Below are 25,398 nucleotides of genomic sequence, written 5' to 3'. Positions count from 1 at the left end.
CTGGGAGGAGGTGGAAGAGTTCATAGGAAAATACCTTCCGCTGTAGACTTTCAAAATAAAAGACGCAATCGCTACGCTAATTTTTAAATGCCGAATAACGCAACCTTATATATATATATACAATGAAACTGAAACACCTGGTTTTAGACCGCAATAATATATAGATATATGTCTATATATAGGTCTAGATATATGTAGATATATAGAGAGATATATATAGATATATATAGATAGGTATATAGAGAGAGAGAGAGATAGATATATAGATATATCTAGATATATATATCTAGAGAGAGAGAGAGATATAGTAGATCTATAGATATCTATAGATGGATCTATATAGATATCTCTCTATATCTATATGTAGATAGAGATATATCTCTCTCTATATCTCTCTGTAGATATTCTCTCTATATCTATCTCTATATATATATATATATATATATATATATATATACACACATATATATATGTGTATATATATATATATATACACACATATACATATATATATGTATATATATATATATATATATATATATATATATATATATATATATTGTGATAGACTGGTGACCCCAACAGGGATGGAGATTCTTTGACATTAATATTAAAAACTATACTGACTTGGATAGATCATTGTGGACTCGTGTATGCCCATGTTTGACCTGACGTTTTATATTTTCTCAATTAATAGTAAGTTTATTTATACAGCACCTTTGACATGAGTCAAAGTGCTTTGCAGTACACGGCATAAAATACAAAACGGCACAAAATAGAATACATAAAGACAAGATACATACAGTCATAGCAGCCCTTGAGAAAGTGTGTCTAAAGTGGTTGCTTAAAAAATATTTTTAGTTATGCTTGAAAGCATCCCAAATGCCAAGAAAGCATCAAAATGCATGTCTGTGTAGCCAATTCGCCATAGACAACTAATCTACTTTCAGTGCTATCCTGATAACTTTGTTGTATGTCTTATATCAAAGATTGTCACAGCGACTCCATACATAGCACAAATATTGCTAATTTATTTTGCAAATGTATCATAAATTCACTTGACCTACAATCTTAATCAGGCATGCCCAAAGTGCGGCCTAGAGGCCATTTGTGGCCCCTGTACTGATTTTGTGTGCCCCCCCCCCCCCCCAACTGCATTTCAAGAAAGATTTGGTCCACCAGCACAGGTGGCTGATGCAGATGGAAGATTTCAGTTTTTAATTAGGGGAAAATTATTACATAAAAGTTAAAATCCCACAGTTGAAAACTTTAAGTGCAACACAAAGTATTCATCTGTTAATAAACACTTTTGACATTTTTAATTTCATAGTAACATCTATCCAATTACATTTAATTACTCAAATGCAGACTTTTGTGCATTAAAATCTGCTTTGAATTCAATTATTAAAAGTGTTTTCAAAGAGCTGACCCAAATACTGTTATTATATTGCTAGACCAAAAAAGTTAAGTTTTATATTGTTAAAGTCAAATTAAATTATTCAAAATATTTTGCAAAGTGGATGACCATCTTTTAATATGACAAATGAGCAAGACACTTAATACTCCAAATTTTAGATCTACAATAATTTACACATTCATTTCCGACAATAAAATCTGACTAAAATTATTTAAAATTATCATAATTTTGTAGGGCAGGTGAAAAATTAACAATGTTTTTGGTATAAAAAAATTGCGCTAATTTATTTACCCTTGAGTTCCTTTGACTTGACAATTTTGGCCCATTTAACAAAGTTTGGACACCCCTGATCTAGATCATGTCTACTTCAGGACTCTTGTCATCTAACCATCTAGCTAGGCTCTTGTCCTGATTGATTCATCCATTTATCTGGATCTCCAGATCACATCTGAGTTGTGGACAGCAGTGGCCAGGAACCTGGGGGATGAAGCTCTATTTCATCACTGCGATATTAACCACAGGCCAGTGGGCATTGTGAGAGGTTCCACAGCACTGACCACAGACTTCTTGGCCTCACTGGCAGACAACAGCTTGGTCGACCACGTGCCTGCCATACATTTATCCATCTATCCATCTATGACCAATTAACAACCCCAACTCAGAAACAACACAGGAACGTTTGCAGTGGAAATTGCTTTATTATACACAGACTGCAAAGACATGTTGTGGGACTAAAGTGGTGGGCAGCTACACCTTTGACTTTTCACCATATCGCCATTTCACCACAGTTACATATTTTGGAGGCTTCAGAAGATCACCGTGAGCCAACATGAAGTAACTAGGCAAACAGCAAAGCTGACATACCTGTGAGAATTATGCTTCCATTGCAAGTTCCTGAGACAGTTCATCGGCAAGTGAGAGAAGTGTTGGCAGGCCTTTCATCAGAAGTAGAGAGTGACATTCCTATCATTGCTTCTTGTTGTTTAGTGTTTTGCAGACTTTTAAAACCCCAGCCCTATTAGATACAGACGTCATGACCAAAACTATTGGAGAAATTACAATTGGATTCTAGAAAATGCCTCATTAGATACAGTAACATTTCTGCCTGTTGCACAGTGTGGCCTTTCAGGGCTGCCTCTGCCATAAAGGACTGATAAAGAATCATGACCAAATTCTAAGAGTAAACAATGTCTGGACCCCTTACTCCCCTTCAATCATTTCACTACATGTAGAAAAAAATAAAATAAACAAACATTTTAAATGTGAGCCACACACCCAGTCCCCTCAGGTAGATTAAACAGGTTAGTCAACGCGGGTCGGGACAGCCCTTTTTCTACTTGGATGGCCATTTTCAAGGAGCAGCTGTTTAGTAGCTACGCCCGAACAAAGTGTAATACTGCGCAGGCTCCTTGCCGCTGACGCACATCTGACCCGACTGAAGGGGTTTTATGGGAGAGAAGGGGATGCAGAGGCTTTTAGCACCCATGGACGGAGCTCCAGGCTCCAGGTCCTGGTCCCTGTGAGAGAGAGAGAATAGGTTTGATGCTTACGGATTGGAGACAGTTTATAAAATAAATATGAAACAGAACTGTAATTTCCTTCCTCACATATATAGGGTGAATGATCAGAATAAGACTAATAATAATTAATATAAACAATAATCAGTAAATTATCCTAAATGGCAGCAGAAAGAGACTTTTTGTTTTAAACAAATGCTCCAAAGATGTTGGACTTACTTGGCAGTGGTCTTCTTGATCCAGTCCTCACATTCAATTCCTCCACAGAAAGGAATCTGAACAATCTGTAAAACAAGGTAAACGTATCGCTGATTATTTGCTCTGATGAGGAAGCCACACATTTCTTAAGTCAAAAATCTGTATTTGTTCCAAACTCGGATTTTAACAAGGTGTTAATCCATTTTCACCCACTTTTAGAGTAAATGCCAACGTTTGCAATACATTTGTTGCAAATATGCACGGATGGAAGGAAAACAGAGTGATTGATGCGCAGATGGTTTGAAAGAAGGATGTAAAAACAAACGGATCAAAAAAGCAACGGACTGCATAGAAAAACAGAAGGACAGGCGTTCGGATGGATGCACAGGAAATCCTCTCTGCACAGCACAGATGTTTTCTTGCACTCCAATAGTTTACCAATCATGGAAAACGCCTCAATTTAACTCCATTTTGTCCTGACCTCATAGGAAGCGACGAGCTGGAGGCGAATGAGCGGTATGAACAGGGGGAACTCACCTTGCCCTGGTCCAGCTCTTTCTGGAACTCGTCCATCGTGTCTACAGCCACCATGTGCGTCTTCAGGTCGTCTGAAGCTCTGACAAACGCATCAAAGACATTTTTTTAATATGTTTTTAGATGCCGTATAGTCCTATAGATTCTTTTTAAAGCTCAACATTCACATTGCATAAGTTCAGCCATGTTCCTTACTTCCTGAACAGGTTGTTCTGGATGTCCTCCAACATGCCAACCAGCCTTTTCTCCACCTCGGCCTCAGGAATGGTCACCTTTGCACCCGTGTCTCTCCTCACTGCGACACACTGCTTCTGCTGCATGTCTTTAGGGCCCACTTCCAGGCGGACGGGGACTCCCTACATAAAAGAAACGGTCAAAAAAATAATAATTTCACTACAGAATAGAATCAAATTTTCTATTCTCACAGCTGATTTAAAATCCAAACAGAATCAAACACCTTTAGCTCCCAGTGATTGAACTTCCATCCTGGAGAGTAGTTGTCTCGGACGTCCGTCTTCACCCTGACGCCAGCGTCCAGAAGCCTGCTCAGGTATTTGGAGCACTGAGTCAACAGGGCCTCCTTGTCCTGCTCTGACAGGGATGCAGTGATCCCACATGGAATGATGACAACCTGAGAAAGGGAGACATTTATCACATGTTAAGTCCAAAAAACAAGATGCCCTGTGTGCATTCTGCATCTGCATGACCGTACCTGTAGGCAGGCCACCCTGGGTGGAAGTACGAGTCCCATGTTGTCTCCATGAACCATAGTGAGGACACCGATGGTCCTGGTTGTAATGCCCCAGGAGTTCTGGAAAGCCAGCTGCTTTTCACCCGGCTTCTTGGGGTCCTCAAACACAATCTCAAACATCCTGGAGAAGTTCTGGCCCAGATGGTGGGATGTAGCACCCTGTGGAGGCAAAAAAGCCAGATAAATATCTTAGGATTCACAACAGGAAGTCAGCATGGTTCCAGAACAGTATATATACACAATAAGACTGGAATGAGCCATGGTTCTGGGAAACGCATTATCCTCCACTCCTGATATCCCCACTGTGTCCTTATCAACAGGCTGTTTCCATCCATATTCATTTCTGTTCCCCAAGACAATTTAGGGAATAAATAGCTTCAAATATCTTCTTCACACTCTTCATTTCTGTCCTTCCCTCCATCCACAATGTCTAGATTTTAATCACTGCTGACCTTTTCTGAGTTTTTGTAAAGGTTATTCTGTTGGACAGACTTTTACTGCTCTTGATGCGTGAGTAATAAAAATCTGAAAAGCGTGTCTTGCATTTGTATCTAGCCGGCCTAGGTCTATACCTGGTAGAAGCAGCTTTCACTGTAATCACAATGGCAAGTCTTTCTGGGTTTTCAAGTCAGACTGGATGCTGTGCGTCTGAACAGCATTTCAAAGAGTGTGCTGCTCAGTTGAATGTCGCTCTAAGACGCCTTCTATTACAGCTCTGGCTTCATGTGTTGGGCCTTTGTCCTGCTGGGAGGGGAACCCCTAAGCTTATGGGCAGTGGTAGATTTGTATGAATAGCTTAGCATTTTGTGCTCTGCTTTTCTAAATAGCTCAGACGGTATCACCTGAATAGCTCGGCCGCTGGCAGAGATAAAGGCCTCCACTGTTGTCGTGTAATCCCCTCCGGCAAACTTCTCCTTCTCAGTCTTCCTCCCCTTCACCACAGGGATGGCCATCAGCTCTTCATACACCCTGGCATACAGATCCAGGATCTGCAACACCTATATATGGAGAACCAAAAAAAAACTAAATAAGTCAAGCAGTCTTTACACGATGCAGTGGATGAGGGCAGGAGGTACGGCTGTCAGGTGTGGTACCTCCTCGGCCGCCTCCTCCTTTGTGGCAAATGCTGTGTGTCCCTCTTGCCACAGGAACTCTCGTGTCCTTAGGAAGGGCTGCGGGTGTTTGAACTCCCATCTCTAAAAAGGCGGCATGGCGAAGAGTTAAAAAGACATATCTGGGCACCGCTCAACTTTTTGTTATGTAAAGATGGGACCAGAAGGAGGGGGAGATTTAATCACTGACCACAACGTTACACCACTGGTTGAGTTTGATCGGCAGATCTCTGTGGGACTGGACCCATTTAGCATAAGCTGGATACATCACTAACATTAGCAAAAACAAAAAAACAGAGCAGATCAGGACCAAAGAATGAGCAGCTGATCAAAAACACACAACCTCGTTCAAACTAAGAGCAGCGATCCCAGGTGCTTGGACAGACCTGTCTCGCTGGTGGGCCTGACAGCAATGGGCTCAGCCAGCTCCGTCTTTCCTGAACGAGTCACCCAGGCCACCTGAAAACAACCATCCACAGTGACCACCGGCACATCAAGCACATTTCTTACAATCATAATCATAACCGATCCAGGTTGCATTAAACAACCTTCTTCGCAGAGTCCTGTTCTTACATTGTTTCAAGTAAAGATACTGGTTAGACGCCCGAGCTCTCTCTTTTTTTTTTAGGGTTTTAATTACCTCAGGGGCAAAATCCTCAATGTGAGACTTTTCCTTCTCCAAGGCAGCTTGGGAAACAAACATGGGGAAGTAGCAGTTCTCTACCCCCAGTTTTTTAATCTCTCTGTCAAAGAAGTCTTTGATTGCCTCCCAGATGGAGTAGGACCACGGCCGCAGCACATAGCAGCCGCTCACGTCGTAGTACTCGATCATCTCCGCCTTGGTGATGACCTGACAGGGTAAAAAAAAAAAAAAAAAAAGGAGACAAGAAGTGACATTTTGGACTTTTATTCAGATTGAAAGTAGTGTGCAGTGAAGACGACTCACCTGAGAGTACCACTCAGCAAGGTTCTCCTCTTTCTTGGCCTCCAAACCCAGCCTGTGAGAGAAAAAAAATATTTAATGTTTGAATTAAAGTTTATTAGCAACACTGTAGTTGTAAACCTTTTGTAGACCATTCAGTTGGTAAGCACTAGTTTATATCCCGTTGAAAAGCGGCATAATTGTAAGATTAAAGGTTGCGATTATCTTTGTTAAAACACACAGACACACTTCTACAGGTACAAGACATCAGGCAACCCATGATGCGCTTCTCAGTCCGGAAAACAATGCAACTCAATGCAAGTTAGTCTTCTGCAGCAACTACACCACATTTAGTACAGATTGGAATAATTTTTGCTTCATCTTTGAGGAACAAAATTTTTTTTTTTTACTTTTCACAGTTGCTACGTTAAACCATTGCTTTCATTCATCAGGTTTTCAGATCCACATTACAAAGAAGGCGATCCTCCTACACTCTGTGTTACCTTTAGGGTGACATCACAGCGTTTACACAAACATTTCAAATATAAATCTGTACCACCATCTCAGTGTTAGCATTTGAAAACAGAAGAACAACAATTATTCCAACTGCTGCTAAATTATCATTGACATACGTGTAAAAAAAAAAAGATTTATCTTCATTCAAAGATTTTATAGAGCTAGCTTTTAATAAAGTAGCAATGGGAGTCCACCAAGCTAGTGGAGGATGACAACAGAGCCTGCAGCCAGCTACTTAGTAGAGAAATGGCTCATAGTTAGCCAGGTGTACTTTCAAAAGAGGGTGGGAGTGTCGGTGCCCCCCCTCAGTTTCCACACCATGAGCGCCCAGTAAAGCTAACCAATTACTAACAGAGGAGGGGAAAGCTAATTTAATGTAACCTGCGTTATCATTTTGCGTTTAACACGGGGGTTTCTCCCCCTCGTCGTTGCCTCTGCTTCTAACATCAGCAATGACCAGTCCCTCTTAGGAAGAAAACACTCTTTGACGGCTTTGAAGGCTGTTCACAATCCTAGTTGTTTAGGAGAAAGCTCAGCTGCAGGGTCGGAACTTCAAACAAAACAAAAAAACAAAGATGGGAAATGAGCCACAAAACTTTCAAAGGCGGGTCTCTACTGAGAAAATGCAGAATTAGTAGTGCAGTAAGACAACAAAGCCTGTAATCTCAAGGCTGACAGCAGACAGCAAGCAATGAGGGCGCAGGTTAAAACTCTAACCTGTCTGACTCACCACTCTGACAACAGAAAGTCCCTCCCCAGTCACTGACTCAGCAGCGTGCGCCTTTCTTCACAGATCCATCTTCTGTGTCCACATCATTTCCACGCACCAATAAGCCTGTGTGCCGGCCGGCGCTGCTCTACAGCAATGCACCAAAACCATCCAAGTGTCCATTCACACCAACACCACGCTAAGAACTGACAAAAGGACTCAGAATCCTGCTTCTTTATTGGCCAAGACCTTCCAACGTTGGTGCCAAATAATTACAGACGACAGTAAAAACAAGCAGCTTTTGACTTATGGCAACAAGTGTAGCGTAATCATTTCCCCAAATCATTAAGATTTACGTCCTTTACTTAAAGCCACAGATATAAGATGTATTAATGCTTTTGACAATGGAGATTGTAATGAAACTCGTAGATGTGAAAAGTAAATGAACATTTTGTTCCTCATTTTCCTGCAAAAGGCACGTTTTATTAGAATTTAGCTAAATAAATGAGAGCTGTCCAGTAGGAAGTCCGGCTTTGTCTTGAACATGTTTCAAAGCTAAAGCGCTGCTGCAGCTTCGCTCTCCTCCTGTCATCATTCTCTCACCGTGTCTGTTTCTTGGGCCCTTGTCCCTCTCCTGTGCCTCCTGCTCCTCCTGATGACTCCTTTCCTTGACCTCCCTTGTCTCCTTTCCCCTTCTTCCCGCCTCCTCCTCCTCCTCCTCCCTGTTTCTCAGACTTGTTCTCCCTCTCCTTGCGGTTCTTGTCATCTCCTCCGGTGACTCCAGCAGCAGCGACTGGTTTGTAGTCCTCTCCAGTCAGAGACTTGTACTTGCTCTTCAGGTCCAGTAGAGTCTTCACGGCTTCGTCCACCTGCTCCTAAAACATGACAGCAGTGTTACATTCCCTCTGTGCTTATTCAACCCTGGAGCCGTTTTGACCAGTCCATTCCCTTCAATGGGACATTTCCTGTCTGGCCAGTGAAAACGACGTGTGCCTGGTCCCTCACCTTAGCGGCCTTCTCAGTCTTCAGTTTCCTCACCAGTTCCCCCTGCTGGGCCACCTGTGAGTGGAGTTCCTGGGCCTGCGGCGAGGTGCTGGATGGGGCCGGGGCAGTCCTGGCTGGATTTTGAGCCGGGCTGGTCGGGGATTGTAAGCCTGGCTTGTACTCCTGTCCAGTCTGCTGCTTGTACTCTGCCTTCAGAGCCAGGAGCTGTTTCACAGCCACATCCACCTGATCCTGAAGTCCAAAGAAAAACATCTGATCAATCGCAGCGACACCACACCTGATTGTTGGGCCAAAAGTGTACCGTACATTTGCCTGGATCTTTTTTCCTATGTTGTAAACGTGTCATCAATGTTGCAGCCTAATCCCTAAGACTTAGGACAGGGCATAGGTTCACCTTTCAATAAGACAACAGCCCCATACATGCCACTGGAGCAGGAATGGAGTAGCTTAGATCACAGCGTATTCATGTGGCCTAGTCAAAGTCTTGGCCTGGACACTATAATCTGTGGTAAAACTTAACAGGCACTCTACTTTTACAGTCTGACTGGACTCGAGTAACTTTTCAAAAAGGAATGGGCAGAAATTTCAGTTTCAGTAACTAATGACCCAGATAAAAGGGAGAAACAATTGACGCGCGTCACATTTATTCATTATTTTAGGAAACCCCTTATATCGTTCTCCTTCCACTTCTCCATTTTTCTTTACTGTGCATTACCAAGTCAAATAAAATCTCCATAAAACCTGATGGATCTGATGTCAGAAAATGTAACACAGGTTATGAATAAGGCGCTGCGTGTATTGACTGATATGTGCAAAGAGTGAATCTTACCTTAGGGGCTTTTTCAGCCTTCAGCTTCCTGACCAACTCTCCTTGCTCCGCTACTTTCTCATAGAGGCCATTGGCAGCAGAAGCGGGGCTGGCGCTGTTCTGCGTTGGGGCAGTGGACTTCTGAGGGGGGGCTGCTCCTGGCTTGTAGTCCTGCCCTGTGGCCTGTTTGTACTCTTCTTTCAGGGTGAGCAGCTGTTTAACAGCAGCATCAATCTTGTCCTGCAGAAACACAGAGAAGCAAACCTGTAACTTCCTTTACACACAGCTTTCTCTCTATATCTGAACATTAATGTAAGGACAAGGCCTGCTACTGAAGTTAATCAAACTGGTTGAAAAGGAAGCGCAGCAGATTGCATGGAGTCATTGACTCGCAGCATCCACTGCCCAGGGACAATTGGACAGTCGCTTGCATTGTCTCGTCTACTTTGCTGCAATCCCTCATACCGAACATAAATCTGTCAAAGAAGGTGAATTTATTGTGTAACTCAGTGTGACTACTCATTTTTACTGAGCCTGAGTCAGTCTATTAAAGAGGAAGAAGAAGCGTCCTGCAGGCACGACGCATACCGAACAAATAAAACTCCAGGTTCACTGCAAAAAATATTTTAAAAATAAATAAAATGTTCTTAAAATTAGTGTATTTGTCCTTGGTTTGAGCAGATAAATAAGATTATCTGTCAATGGAATGAGTATTTTGACCCCTAAAATAAGATAATTAGATATACTTGAAATGATGGAGATGAACTGTTCCTATTTTAAGTGCAAAAATCTTATTCAATTGGCAAATCATCCTATTTACCTGCTCAAATCAAGGACAAATACAATCATTTTAAGAACATTTTACTTATTTTTAGTTTCATTTTTGCAGTGTTTATCAATAGAACCAGCATTTCTAGTTACTCGTCATGTGGCTGTCAGTAGCACATGTCTAGACAACGGTTTATTGGAACTGGGATTTCACCAAATGGAAAATAAACCTAACCTAAGGAAGTTGAAGCAAAAACCTGCACATGCTGAAGAGAAAGCGTTCAGCTTTTTTATGAGAAACTGTAAAGATGATAGAAACGTATAAAAAAAAAAAAAAACAGTTCTCCAATCACATCTCAGGTGGAGTCAGTTTCTGACAGCATAAATTAATGCATTGTTGCTTCTGTCTGAGAAAAATATTAAATAATATAAATAAATACTAGCTTCTGTGACATGGAAACGTCTCTGCAGCTCTTTATCCATCCCTGGCAATGAGCGGCAGGTTATTGTTATACAGAATTCAGTACTGTATATAAATTAATACCTTGGGGGCTTTTTCAGACTTCAGTTTCCTCACAACTTCCCCCTGAAGCGCGACACGCTCATACAGGCCAGTAGAGGAGGAAGAGGAGGAGGAGGAGGAGGTCACAGTGGGTGCAGCAGAGGAAGTGGCCGTGCCCATCCCCGGTTTGTAATCCTGACCAGTGATCTTTTTAAACTCCGCCTTGAGCGCGAGGAGCTGCTTCACTGCAGCATCAATCTGCTCCTGGCACCATTGACAACGTATTTTAGCATCACGGCTGTTTGCCATTTAACTTCACTCTCATGCAAATGCGACAGAGAGATGAACGGCGGCTCGACAAAGTCATGGGGGACGAGCAGAGAAAGATGAACTCAGTGACTTGATGCTAGATGACTGGACATGCAACGAGGGGCCAAAGCACCTGGACAAACGTGTCTCGGTGGAATAAGTGATGAGGGACGTAAGCGGCGATAAGAGACAGATACAAACAGGACACAAACAGAGGCGTTCATGCTCACAGGGTGATTAAAAACTTCCCTTACCTTAGGCGCCTTCTCCGCTTTCAGTTTTCTGACCAGCTCCCCCTGCTGGGAGACCCGGGTGAACGGACAAGCGGCGGGCTCTGCTGTAGGTGCTGTGGAGGGTGGTGTGGCTGGCGTGGCTGGAGCAGAGGTGGGCGGAGCCATGCCTGGTTTGTAGTCCACACCGGTCTGCTGTTTAAACTGAGTCTGCAACATAAGGCATTCAAAGGTTAGATGCAGCAGTTTCCAAACATAACTCCATTGTTTTAGGTTTTTCCAGCAGAGGCCGAATACCTTCAGGGAAAGGAGCGTCTGAACGGCCTTATCGACTTCCTCCTTAGGGGCCTTGGCAGCCTTTAGGTTGCGGACGGCTTCGCCTTGAGCTACAATACTTGAGAACAGCTCAGCTGCTGGGGCCGGGGTCGGTGCAGGAGCCGAGGCAGAGGCTGGAGGAGCTTTGGTAGCCTTAGCAGGCTAAGAAACAAACCCAGAGAGCAGGAATTCATTAATGGCATGCTTTTACCGACACCTAAGCTGCATGTTTCTGGTACTTGTGCCAAGTGCTTAAGATGCGTTGTGTGCAAAGGATCTCACTGAAACATTGTGAGTCCCTAAATGGAGAACAAAGATCTAGATGTGTGAAATAGTGCATGGATTTAAACACCATTCCTCTATACATCTCCAACAACATGGCATAGTGCACACATGGCAAAATGCCAGAAACCTTTCCTTGACACAATGCCGCTGTGCAAATAGATCGGCACAACATACAGAATCACAATCTTCATCGTGAAAGTCATTTTTTTTACTAAACTGCAATCAAAGAAGCCTGCATGGATGAAATACATGCTATTAATAACAATATATTTGGCCTGTTGGATCGACTACATTGCCATCAATTCCCACGTTGTTTACTTTTAGTTGCTCAGGTGTTAGAAAGGAATGAAAAAAAAAACAGAATAATTTGAGTAAATAATCATTGCTGTTGTATAGTATTGCGATGACACAGATTCCTGCCATCAGGCGGGTTCACAGCGGATGAAACGCAGCATTTCCTCAGCGTGTCGCCAGCGAGCCGACGTCTGTTGCCTCTCATGAAGTCTAAGTGAGGCTGCACACATTTCTATTGACAGTTCATCGCTCAAAGAGCTGAAGGTTTGCATGGAAAAGGGAATACACCGGGTTTCTGTTTATACACACCTTTTCTTAAGGGACGGCCCTGGTTGGAACTAACCTGACTCTAGCCAGATTGATATCGCTCTGCCTAGCTCCACTCACATCCATCTGGGACATCTCCCATAGAGAGTGATTTCTCCAATCAATTTTATTGTCCAGCCAATCAGGACGCAGGGCTGGAGTTTCATAGATGTGACGTAGTGGAGAAGCGACCGTGACGTGAGACTGTTTTGATTCAGACAATAATGGCGGCTCGCATCGAGGAAGCAAGCGTTAACATTGATGCTGCTATTTCTTCCGTGTTGTCCAATCTACCTAATATTGTTTCATTAAAAGAACATCAGAGAACGCCTCTGAAGGCTTTTGTTGGTGGAAAAGATGTTTTCGCCCTTCTCCCGACCGGATTTGGCAAGTTTGGTTAGCGGTTAGCGCTAATTATGTTAGCAGGCCTTTAGTCCTCAACGCGGTCGGCCCGCGATCGACTCCGACCCGCGGCGCTTTGCAGCCTGTCTTCCCCCCTCTTCCTGTCAGCTCACTGTCAATAAAACGCGTGCCACTAGAGCCGCAAACACATAAAAAAAAAAAAAGTTTTTTTCCTGCGTCGCTCTCACAGCGTCACGGGTTAGCTTCGGTGTGAGTGGTTGAAATAGCACCTCGATAAAGATGACAGACAAGTGGCTTATCCAATCATATGCAAGGATTTTCGATAAGGCCCAGCCTTCAATAAAGGCAATTCCTATGGAGAGGTCCCAGATGGATGTGAGTGAAGCTAGGCAGAGCGACATACATCTGGCTAGAGTCAGGTTAGGTTGGAGCTGCAGCCTTGGAAGAGCTGGTTGGACCAGTTTTAGGAGTCCCTGCTAGTGGCTGGGGATGTTTAAAGGATTTTCTTTCTAACAAATCAATCTTACTTGATTTAAGTGGTTTACACAGGCCTGAGTTTTATCACAGCAAGCTCCAATCACGGAGCTTTGGTGATCCTCGTAAATAAACCTGAAGAGCTGTAGAGTTTTCCTGCTTCTCTTAAAACACTCACTGTATTGCTGGAGGCCTGGCTCTTGCTTTTGTCCTTTGATCCAGCGGTCGGCATCTCCTTGGTGTGTCCGTCAGGAATGTAGAAGAGAACACAGGGACTCTCCTTGCAGCTGTTTGGACTGCATACACAGACACGGTTAGGCCCAAACGGAGGGACGCTAAAGCAGTGCAGCTGTGCCACAGTAACAAGCGTCCTTTCTCTCACCTGAATCCCTCGTAGGGCTGGTCGCAGATGTAGAAGCCCCGCCTCTGAAGCTGGATGATGTCCCCTTTCTTCAGGTTCTTCAGGCATGGATCACCGACCATCTTCTCCTCCAGCTGAGAGGCAGACGGTCAAAAGAAGCGATTTCAAGAGAGAGAAACAGGGAATTCATGCAATGCCCACACAGAGCACCACACCTACCTTGCTGTTTTTATTGATGTACTCTTTGAAATCATCGTCTTTGGTGATGACAGCTTTAGTGATGAGCGGGTGGTAGTTGACGCAGATGGTGGGCAGCAGAGGGGCCCTGTCGGTTTCAGCCAGCCATGTGATCTTTGTTGTCTTCTTGTAGTCCTTGTTGTCCAGGTTCAGGCGAGCCTCCATGGACACGACCTTCCCGTCCGGCCCTCTGCGTGACGGGGAAGGAGGTGAGAACAGAAAGATGCACCACTACCTGGGTCTAATGCGAATCGGCTGAACGTACTTGTTGATCTTAGTGATGACCAGGTTGCCCCAGTTGATGAAAGTCACCATCTCGCCTTCAGTAAACGTCTCTGCGTCGGCTCCCTCGACCAGAACGCGGGGCCCGTACCAAACCTCCTTCATCCCGACCTCTGAGTTCTGTACATAGGAACGATATCGAGCTCTATGATGTTTGCTACAAGTTACATTCATGACACTCGTGAAATGCTCCAGTGGTTAGGTGCTGAACTGAAACAAAGTTCCAAAAAGAGAAAAATGCTGGGGGCATTTTAAAAGACTCAACTGGACACAAGATACAGCGGGTAGTTTTATACTCCAGACTTCTCTGCTCCAGAACAAATTCTCACTGCTATTACAGCCAGAGTTACGCTAGGGTATCTCTCCAATAGTTTGGCACATCTATTTCCAAAAAGTCTGGAAGCTCCATCGTCAGACGAAGAGCGTCTGGGAACATCAAAGTCTTAGCACAAATGCACAGTAAGCTTTAGGTCCAGACTTTGACAAAACCATTCTAAAACTTAGGGCTGAACGATTCTGGAAAATAATCTAATTGCGATTTTTTATCTTGATATTGCGATTTAATTCGATTTTTTTTCCAGTTTAATTTATCATGTCCTTTAAACATATACAAACAACAAATCAATCTGTTTCATCGCTGTGCAGATTAGGAGCTAAAAGAGCCACTGCGTCTCAACTTGGAGCAGAAACAATTGCATTCTGCCTATGATATATTTCTACTAAAATTGCGATTTGATTTTGACTTTTCTCTGCATTAACCACAAGCAACAAAAATGGCCTTTAGATAAAGATGTTTGTAAACAAGGACTATTTAAAACAAGAACTTTTAATGTTTTTATTAATCAGAATATCATTCAAGAGAACAGCTTTTAATTTAATATGTATTAAACTGATTGACTAGAACTTAATGCTATGGAGAGATTCCTGAAAGTTTCTGGTAAAACAGAATGATTATAGAAACTCTAAAACAAGTAATTAAATTAGGTTATCTCACTGCTGCAACGGTCTTCCCTTCCATGTGGAGGCAAACCCACTTTAAACATTTTACTGACACCTAAAGGACATGTCTGATTCACTATTTGTTACATAGCCAAAAATTGCAGACCTCTGCGATTTGGAAATTGCGTTTTTTTTTTTAAACTGCGATTATATTGTAAATGTGATTAATTGTTCAGCCCAACTAAAACACAAATAAACTTTGATCAAAACTACTCTAATCGAGCTCCAGCTGTAGGGTTAGGGTCTCTGTCCTGCTGGAAGGGGAACTGTGGCACCGGCCTCCAGGTCTTTGCAGCCTGGAGCAGGTTTCCTGTTAGTATTGGCCCTTAATTTAACGTCATCATTCTCCCCGTTACCTTCCCCGTTGAAGAAACGTGTTAATGCAGCACGATGCTGCCACCACTGTTTCCGTGTAGGAACGGTATGTTTAAAGTGCAGTGCTGAGATTAAATAACACGCAGATGGCCTGTTCACCAAGTAAGGGATTAAAGAAGGTTCTTGGTTGGACTGGATTCCAGAGGTGCCAGAGTTAAAGGGACTGAATACAAATGCATCAAATAATATATCGAATCAGGATGCCAGGATCTACGCCTACTAACCTTGGGATGCTTGGCCACCTCCTTCATTTCCTCTGCTGCCTCTGGGACTGAAACAGGAACCACGTAGGAGCTGGACAGAGCTGTGTACCTGGGAGCTACAGGATCAATAACCTAACAGCAACACATAGAGAAGAGAGATACGGGTCAATAAGAGGGCTGTGAATGTATCAGCGCTATACATCTGACAGAGAAACAAATGGTGGAAATTAAAATTTATAAGAAAATAAACCCAAATGAAAGCCTGCACAGCTCAGAAAGCAACAAAGGCAAAACATGAGCAACCAAACAAAAGAAGCTAAACTGAGTTGAAGAGCATGATATCAGCGCAACATAGAGGTAGTTGGGTACAGTTCACTGGAAAAAGATCAGATTTGGACTTTTTAAATTTATTTACAGGTCAGCATCGATCAAGCTGAAAATTCAATCAATTCTGATCACCAGCCAACTTCATCTCCAGAAAAGATACGGTCAAACCTTCAAGCAGGCCATTTAATACGGAGGACTAACTCTGACATGGCCAAAAATAAATACATGTTCAATAAATAAAAAACAATAAAATGCAACAAAAAATACAGCATATAAATAAATGTGAGCAGTAATTAAATTACAAAATGAGATAAATATAAATATCTGTTTTAAATCACTTTATCTATTTATTCCTTTTTTTAATATTGACCGCATTTATTTTTCATTATAATTGTCAACTTTAATTAATAATTACTTAGTTTTTAAATTAATTTATTTCTGTCTATGTTTTAATATTTATTTTATATTCTTCCTTTCAATATTTTTATCCCATTTATTTATTCAACCCTTTTTTTATTTATGCCTGTCCTTTATCCATTTCTGCCTTTTTATGCAAATGAGGAAAGGGCGGGTCTAAAGAGGACCACTGCTGCCTTAAGTTGTCCCCTAAAGATCTGCCCCTCCACATTTGCATAATGAGGTATAAATGGATAAAGGACAGACATAAATAAAAAGGGTTGAAGAAATCAATGGGATAAAAATATTGAAAAGAAGAATAAAAAATAAGTATTAAAACATACACAGAAATAAATGCATTTAAAAACTAAGTAATAAAGTTGACAATTATGCAATAATTTTACACTTATTTATTTGTTGAACATGTACTTATTTCTAGTTATGTCAGTAAGTCCTCCTTAATTTAAGGCTTATTAGATGCATGTTGCCTCAACAATTTCCAACAAAATCCTTTACCGAATATAGTTTTGCTTTCCTACAGTAAAGAAAAGCTGGAATGTTTAAAAGTCAGGATCTTAGAAGTTAGTGAAATGTGCGTTGCTGCATGGCAAATATGTAAACAGGCAGCTTTCCAACAGCTGAGAACAAAGGGTGAAAGATGAACAACGGATGGGGAGGACGACACGGGGATGAATGGCTTGGGAGGCCTTTTAGTTTAACGGGAATAATTAATATGCCTTTCAGTATTTGTCATTAATGTCCAGGAGGTGCTCAACACACAAATCTACACGTTTGCTTGTTGATGTTTCTGAGCATTTGTTCGGCTGGGAAGAGACTGCAGATTGCCAGCGGACTTTTGGGGTAACGGCGCATGACAAAAGCAGGGTGGATCAGAATGAGGAAGAGGAGGTGGAGGAGTACCTTCAGACAGCTAACGGGCAGCTTGGAAACAGAAGAGTGAGATGTTTGTTGAATGTCAGGTACAAAGAGGGAGGAACAGAGAGGGGAAAGAGGTAGACACATTTACATATAATGGACTTTTCACGTGGCTTTGCGTGTCGCTGTTTCTGTTTCTCTCTTCTCTTCTGGGCTGTGTGCCTTTTACTCCTCTTCAAACACCATTACAAAAAAAAAAAAAAAAAAAAGACAACAACACACTAGGATGTTGATGAAGCTTTTCATTTTTCCTCAGCAACATAAACAGCAAAATGCTAAAACAAAAATTATTTGAAAGCAAGACCGCAGCAGCCAGAGCGTACGAGAAAACTCAAGAAAGAGAAAGCAGCTGAGATGTGAAGAGAGAAAAAATATGAACCAGAGATGCCTAAGACTGAGCAAAAACCCAAAACACCACCGAGAAACAGCGGACATTAGCTTCCACTGGTGCTGAATGATATTAGGAAAACCTCACATTGCAATATTACGGCATAATATTGTAATGATAATGTCGAACACAATTAATCCACATTTCCCACCCATCACCATCCAATAACTAAGGTCACCCTCAGGTGTGGGCATAGAGGGCTTGGAAAGGCCATCCAAAGTATTGATAATGCATGGCATGTTAAATATAATAGTCCTTTGCAACAGCAGTATTATACACGTTGATATTGCAAAGATTATTGCAACTCAATATATTGTGCAGCCATGTTTTCCAAAGTCCACATGCAACACAAGGCTATTTCAATATTACACTTCTATTTTTATAATAGCCTCAGTAAAAAGATTCTCCTAGGTAACTCTATAGGTCTATAACCAGCCAGTGCCTTTAAAAACAGAGCCAGTCCTCCCCACTGTCGCCACATGCTTGGTCAAGATGAGCCATTCCTGCAAGGTCAAAGGTCAACTGTGCCGTAAATTACTGGATCTGACTTTTATATGACTGGAATAAAAGAATGGTATTTTAGCAACAAGCTTTGAATTAGACCAAATGTCCTTCTAAAGCCCTTTAAAGTGGATTTTTTTGTGAGTTAGCACAAAATAAATAAATTGACCTGAATTGAAATTGAAACGATCCCCACAGAAAGGCAGATTCCCTGAGCTGTCTGAAATTGCAAATGTTCACATGACGCTTTGAACATGTGTTGTCTTGCATCTGAATTTTGCAACCTTTGTCAGGAGGCTGCAGACGTGGAGTATCTGCATCAGACATTTAGATCTAGCCTGACGCAGTTTAGAGGAGAAACAGGCTGTCAGCTGAATGTCAACATGTGTTTATTTTATGCCGTCTACACTAGAATCTAACTACCATTATGCAACGATAAGTTCATGTTTGTAGAGTGCATTCTGAATTGTTTGGATTTCTACCCCATTATTAGTATAAAATGGACTTAAAAACTACATCTTACAACTAATTTCTAAAGACAGCACCATCCGCCACCTGGTTTTAAGATCAAGCAGCAGGGACCAACACTGGGGAGCAACACTGATGCCTGCAGAGTTAAAAATATTTGAATAGAAAGGAAACGTGTGAGGTGAAATGAGGCAGCATGTTTGGCTTTTCATGTAATACTGCACATAAAAGAGATGAGTGATAAGAAGGCAAAACAGACAGAGGTAGATGAAAGCATGGAAAACAAAATGAACAGCAAAGCAGCTCGAAGCCATGAAGGTTGTAAAACATAGGGGGGAAAACTCTGGGGAATAAAGGTTGAGGCTGTCAGATCCTGCAATGTTCCTTCATCGGGTACATGGATGGTTAGCAGACATGCCCGACTATATATCTGTGTCCCTAAAAAACAGAGGTGTATGTTTTTAACCGTACACACAAGGTAATAAATGGTCGGCAGACAGGTTTCAGTTTAAATCGGTCTGCTTCATCACAACAATGCAACACAAAGCTGCTGAGGTTAATGAAGAGCAGTAATAAAAACGTTAATTAGCTTAAGGGATTAAATGTTACTAAATCAGCAATAAATTTCCCTCAGCAAATATAGTCAATGCCAAACTGGAGGAGGGAGACACTGCAACCACGCAGTGGCACAGAGCCACTTTTACCCTATTTAAGACATGATGGCAATAATAATATACTAATAACTTTTCATCAGCGTAATCATGGAAATGCACGCTCAGCATTTATTTTAACCAATGCAGAAAAGCTGAACAGGCTTCAAACCAAACTGAGCTCGCAGCATCATGACTAGAAGTACCTTCTTATTGAAGGCCCAGATCTTGTCCCACTCCATGTTCACCACTGACCTCGATCCTCCCTGAATGGAGAGAGAGCAAGGAAAAGATGAAGGAAGAGAATTAGAAAAGGGATCAAACTGATATCAGCAGTTCCTGCTTTACAAACTGGAGGCTGTTGCATCCTAATCTCAAAACAAGCTTTAGAAATGCATCAGGCCTTTGCTAAGATCTGGATGAAGGAGTCTGTCTCCAGAAACAGCTGAGAATTACCTGGGCTGCTATGAACTGTTTTAAACCCTCCACGGTCATTCCTCTCCTCAACACGCCTCTCACAGTAGGGAAGCGAGGATCATCCCTGGCAAACGACACGGCACAAGGGTCAAATATAACAAAGCTACAAGGAGGGAGGGGGAGGGGGGGCTGCAGCTGCAGATATTAACCAAAATGAGCTTACCATCCATCCACATAGCCCTGGTTGACAAACCAGGTGAGTTTCCGTTTGGACAGCACTGTGTTGTTGAGGTTGAGCCTGGCGTACTCCCAGATGAAGGGCTTTCTGAGGCGAAGGGCTTCGATTATCCAGTAGAACTGGTCGTCACGGTCATGGTACTCTGTGGTCCTCAGAGCATGGGTAACCCCCTCCAAACTGTCCACGATGGGGCAGGCAAAGTCATATGTTGGGTAGACTCTGGAGGAAACGGGAAGTGAGAGTAGTTGCTTCAGGAATATTTGAATAAATTCAATATTTAAAACCAAACCTAAAGATGTAAGACTTGGATGTTGCAAAGCTGCATCTCAAGTACTCGTGTCAAACTGGAAGACGAGTCATAAATAAATACAATCAATAAATACAATAAAAAAACACAACCAAAACTACCAAAAAATATGTTGTCAACTTTTTTTTAACTTGCTCTGCAAACTATGAACATCCAATATTTTAACTCATTAAATTAGTTAAGAAAAGAATTTGGTTCAGCATTTCAAAATGCTTGTTGCATTTAGGAATTTTTTTTTTTTTTTTACATTTAGGAAATTTTAGGAATATGAAAGCAGATTTTGACGTCCCAAAGTATGCATCTGAGCAATGGTCGTTGGTAAGATGCGGTCCTATTTACTAGGATATTGAATAAAACGTAAAAAGTGTGGTTATTTAAAGAAGTTGAATACTTTGTGTCGTTCCAAACATGTTCAAATTGGAATAGTTTAAATTGTTTGGAATAATTTTGCCCTAATTAAAAACAAAAAAGTCTCCATCTGCATCAACCACCTGTGCTAGAGGGGAGCAGCACAACAATCAGTCAAGGGGGCACAAATGGCCCCCGGGGAAACTATGGACACCCCTGGATTAGAGGGAGAAACCCCCTAATCCTACTGTGAGGCAAAGGATAAATAAATCAACAAAAGAATGACAGTCCATGTCTAATTTACATTTTATAGTCACATTATTTTGACTGAGGTTTCACTCTGACATGAAGTGAAAAAAAGCCATTAGCAAGATAAAAATAAAATCGTTCCTTTAATTAAAGAGCAGTACTTGTAGGCCGATCCGGTGCGAGGGTGGGGGCTGTTCTTGCAACGGTACAGGGTGGGGTCTCTCATGCAGCCGTTGTTGGAGCTCATGTCAATCTTTGCTCTCATGCAGCACATCTGACCGTACTCGGTCCCGGCTTTCATCTCGGCCCACATCTTCATGTTCTGCTCCACGGCTGCGGTGGACGAGCACATGCGCGTTAGTTTACCAGCTTCAGAGCTCCGGCTTTAACAGAGCAGCGGTGCTTCGGCATTTCTGACGGCCGTACTGTTGTTTCTGCATCTGGACTCCACGCGCTGCTCCCTCTCCTGCTTCATCTGCTCAGGAGGGGTGTCGTCGATGTAGGCCTTGCCCTCAGCGAGAAGCTGGTCTGCATAACGCATGATGATGGGGAAATGGTCACTGGTGTAGGTGAACTGATCTGGCTTGATCTGGAGCATGGCGACATCCTCCAGAATGACCTGGGGTGAAGAACCGACAGAGCACAGACATAACGTCTATGAGATCTTTCAATTAAAAGGCTACATTTATTTCATTTAGGAGACGCACTTCCACACATGGAAGATAGTGGCAATGTCACGCCTATAAACAGGAAACACATTGAAACTGAACAGCTTCCCATCTAGAGAGGGCTTTTAAAGAAACCCTCTCACACGCAGCTCTGGTTTCTCTGCCCTGCGACCGATTCGAAGTTATCAGTTTTTTTTTATCTCTTCGCGTTTTGATGATGTCAGACCTTCTCAAAGTCCTCCTTCTCCTTCTCAGGGTTGGTGTCGTCGAAGCGCATGATGAGCTTGCCTTTGAATGTCACCTGGTAGTGCTGGTTCAGCAGGGCAGCTTTGGCGTGGCCGATGTGCAGGTATCTGTTCAGAGAGAGGGACCGAGGCAACGCCAGTGAAGAGATGGGAAAGCTTCCCTTATCAGAGCAGCGCATATTAAACTGCAGAACCTACCCGCTGGCCTCAGGAGGGAAGCGAACCACCACCTTTCCCATCTCGGCTCCGGGCAGATCCACGAACTTCCCAACATCCTGCTTCTTCTCACCTGACTGAAATTTGGAAATATATTAAAGATGATCTGGTGTCTCGCCTACGAACTTCATAACCAGCCCAAATAACCTGCATCATCGTGGTTTGTTAATTAGCAAGAATAAAATTTAAAAAAGGAGTTTCTGAGGATCTGATAACATGATCAACCAGCCTTTGGTTGAGAACAGAACTGATAAAACACTTACGCTGGAACTGCCGTTTGCAGATTTCTGTCTGCCGTACTTGGTGCCCACAGCAGAGAAGGGCGCCTGCGAGTTCAGGAAGAAGAACCAGCGGCTGACGTGAGGGAAAGGTTTGCCCTGGCCCGGCCAGTCACTGCGATCTGTGAAGAAAAGAAGTGCCCACGCTGAACTGCTGCAGCCTCCGTGTGCGTATAGCTGTGCAACGGATCGAACTGGAATCAGACAGACCGGATGAAGCCGGATGTTAGTCACCTTTCAGGGCAGCCCACACAGACAGATCAGCCAGGGTGAGGGCACGTCCGACCAGGAAGGTCCGCAAAGAGAGGGCCTTGTCCAGGTCCCCCAGCGCAGACGTCAGATCCGGCTGGTCACACAGACGGCGGGCGCTGAACTCCAGCCAATGGTCCACCTAAAGTCACCGGTCAAATTAACGTCAACATACCGAGGGTCACTCTGAGACCCCTCCAGCCAGGCTGAACATACACACCTCAGTCTGCTCCATCATATTGGCTCCGTAGAGGCCGAGTGCGGGAGCCACCCGGGCCAGGTAGCGGCAGATTGAGTTTGCGTCGCTGAACTGGATCGAACTGGAAGGAGCGAAACATTAATGGCAGAACGGCTCGGTGTATTTCATTGTGCCGGGCCAACAGATGGTCACACGCCATCGTAAAGTGGGGAGCAAAAGGATGCAGAGTTTAAAGGGTTAGTTTTCCCCAAAGACGTATAAAAATTGTTTTTTGCTTCCACTTCACAATCATGTGGTACTTTGTGTTGGTCCGCCACATAAAGAAACTGATTAAAGTCTGCGGTCGTTCACAGGAGAAGTCGTTCCAAAAAAAAAAAAAAAACAAAGCAACCAGACTTGTTTTCCGTAGTTGAAGACGTTTCGCTTCCTCTCCAGGAAGCTTTCCTCAATTCAAAAAGTCTGGAGTAATGTGGAGTAACAAGCTTTATATTACTGTCCAACAAAGGCCTTGTAATGGCTTACCGAAACAGGTATCTAAGTCATTACAAGACCTTTGTTTGACAGTAGTATAAAACTCGTTACTCCACATTACTCCAGACTTTTTGAAGCGAAACGTCTTCCAACTACGGAAAACAAGTCCGGTTGCTTTGTTTTTTTTAACCTTTTTTTGGAATGACCATGACCTGGATGACTGAGAATCTTCACCAGCATGTTTCAGGGGTTGGAAATAAAGTAAGATGGGTGCTTCGTGTTTCTGTTACCATAGAAAAGGTCCAGCGTGTCACTTACTCTGAGATGTGAAGACTGTTGTCTTTGCCTTCCTCCACCGACACCTGCACAGCATTCTTCACATGCTCTGCAGCCAAAAGCACTCCTGGATAACCAGTAAAAGGTTTGTCATTTATTATTCTCTCTCTGCCAAAAGACAGTCTGTGTTCACATCACTGGAAAACTATTTCACAAGCGAGGGATCAAGGCCTATTAGAAGCGCCTACATGTAGTGGTTTCAGAGCCCTTTTCAACAAGCTAAAAACATGCAAAAAAAACAAAACAAATCAAAGAATAGGAAGAACGCAGGACAGTTATAATCTTGTCAACTTGAAATCGACAGAGGGTGTAGAGTCAAAGCCCAAATTGCTCGTACGCCGTGTTCACTGCAATGACAGAAGCCCCTAAATCACGCTGGAACAATTATTATCCGTGTTCCTGGTTCCAGCTGAACAGTACAGAAGAGCAGGCTGTTTCTGTCAGTGTCATCTCTGCATAGCAAAAAAAAATTTTTTGCGAGACAGTCAAGTAAGGCGGTCTAGGTCCTAGAAAGAGTGTTTATTTCGAGGATCTAGCATAAAAAACAGGGTCCAGAAAATATGAGCAGCCCGTTTAATGTTCCACGTTTCAGCCCGCTTGCATCAGCCTGCGTTACTCCCTCTGAGGCCTTAAGGGGGCGCTGTTTGGCCATCTGACATGGACGGTCGTTACATTCCAGCCTCATCAAATATTCATTTAACATCTACTGGAAAAGGAATCAGATAGAACCAAACAAAATAGAAAGAAGAAGAAAAAAGCTAACCAGGATTAGAGATACCAACCTGATAATCAAGGTTGGTACCGATGAAATGGGTTATTTCAAGTTCAAAACAGCTGATAAGTGGAAATGGGAGTAAGTCCTGTTGATCCACAGTGATTGTGTGTGTGTGTGTGTGTGTGTGTGTGTGTGTGTGTGTGTGTGCGTGTGTGTCGTGGTTACTATTTAGGAACAGACTACATCTGCGGCGTTTCTGAGCGCCACGACTACAAGTCAGCTCCCTTGGCTGAAGTCTTGCAGACCTACAGAACAGGATCAGGATCTAACACACGATGGGCACCAGTCTACACACGTTTCTTGATTTAAAAAGGAAACTTTTCGCAGGCTTATCTTCATTTTATATTATAGCAATTAAAATATCAAGTCGTTCTATTTTTTTTATTATTTCGAACATAACACGATTATAAATGTAAAATAACTAAATAAAATAAAACAATAATGAAAGCGGTGTTTTGTTTTTGCTAGCTGCTGAGCTGTCACTCAGCCGGGCTCGTGCGGGCTCCCTGGCTGAGATGTCATTTATTCACAGACCGCGGCTGGGACTCACCCAGAGGCGGGTCGCTGGTGTTAATGGTCAGGTTTAACGCCATGTTGCCGGGTTCTTCCTGCTCGCAGCCTGGATATCCTTCACGCTGATAAACTGGAAGTGAGAAGTGAGAAAAAATACAGGAGCTTCCCACACGCCACACCAGCCGATACAGCCCGGAACAAGAGAGAGAGAGAGAGAGAGAGAGAGAGATTGAGGTGACCCAGCAAGTGCGTGTAGAGACAACACTGCCCCCAACTGTACAGGAGGAAGCAGCACTGCTTCTTTTTCTTCTTCTTCTTCTTCTTCTTCTTCTTCTTCTTCTTGATGTGTTTATTGGCGGTTGGCAAACAGCTTTTCGGTGTGCATTACCGCCACCAACTGGTGAGGAGTGTGGGTCAAAATAGCCCTATTC

General features: G+C 42.9%; 1 protein-coding gene across 3 annotated transcripts; it reads right to left on the bottom strand.

The window, feature by feature from the left end:
- Positions 1-2,099: 2,099 nt before the first annotated feature.
- Positions 2,100-25,180, bottom strand: eprs1 (glutamyl-prolyl-tRNA synthetase 1). Of its 3 annotated transcripts, XM_036136236.1 has the most exons (36): positions 25,005-25,047; positions 23,662-23,746; positions 22,894-22,993; positions 22,659-22,815; positions 22,410-22,546; positions 22,129-22,223; positions 21,912-22,038; positions 21,444-21,636; positions 21,179-21,350; positions 20,099-20,332; positions 19,915-19,999; positions 19,665-19,724; positions 17,437-17,457; positions 15,814-15,924; positions 14,199-14,335; positions 13,916-14,123; positions 13,718-13,830; positions 13,514-13,631; positions 11,596-11,775; positions 11,323-11,508; positions 10,802-11,023; positions 9,511-9,729; positions 8,682-8,912; positions 8,280-8,551; positions 6,476-6,527; positions 6,170-6,379; positions 5,916-5,988; positions 5,720-5,799; positions 5,512-5,613; positions 5,260-5,415; positions 4,379-4,576; positions 4,124-4,297; positions 3,862-4,022; positions 3,670-3,748; positions 3,154-3,218; positions 2,100-2,934 (listed from the first exon to the last, which is right to left on the bottom strand). In XM_036136236.1, exons 1-36 carry the CDS (start codon positions 25,045-25,047, stop codon positions 2,784-2,786), a joined length of 5,007 nt encoding a protein of 1,668 aa, XP_035992129.1. In that variant the 3' UTR covers positions 2,100-2,783. The 3 variants fall into 3 exon arrangements, with proteins under 3 accessions (XP_035992129.1, XP_035992131.1, XP_035992130.1); XM_036136238.1 differs by lacking the exon at positions 10,802-11,023 and having other exon boundaries at positions 2,784-2,934; positions 25,005-25,180; XM_036136237.1 differs by lacking the exon at positions 17,437-17,457 and having other exon boundaries at positions 2,784-2,934; positions 25,005-25,180.
- Positions 25,181-25,398: the final 218 nt, after the last annotated feature.

Source organism: Fundulus heteroclitus, chromosome 4 (assembly GCF_011125445.2).
Source record: "Fundulus heteroclitus isolate FHET01 chromosome 4, MU-UCD_Fhet_4.1, whole genome shotgun sequence".
NCBI classification, from domain to species: domain Eukaryota; kingdom Metazoa; phylum Chordata; class Actinopteri; order Cyprinodontiformes; family Fundulidae; genus Fundulus; species Fundulus heteroclitus.
The sequence above is the reverse complement of the archived record's forward strand: the minus strand, read 5'-3'. Positions and strand labels throughout refer to the sequence as shown.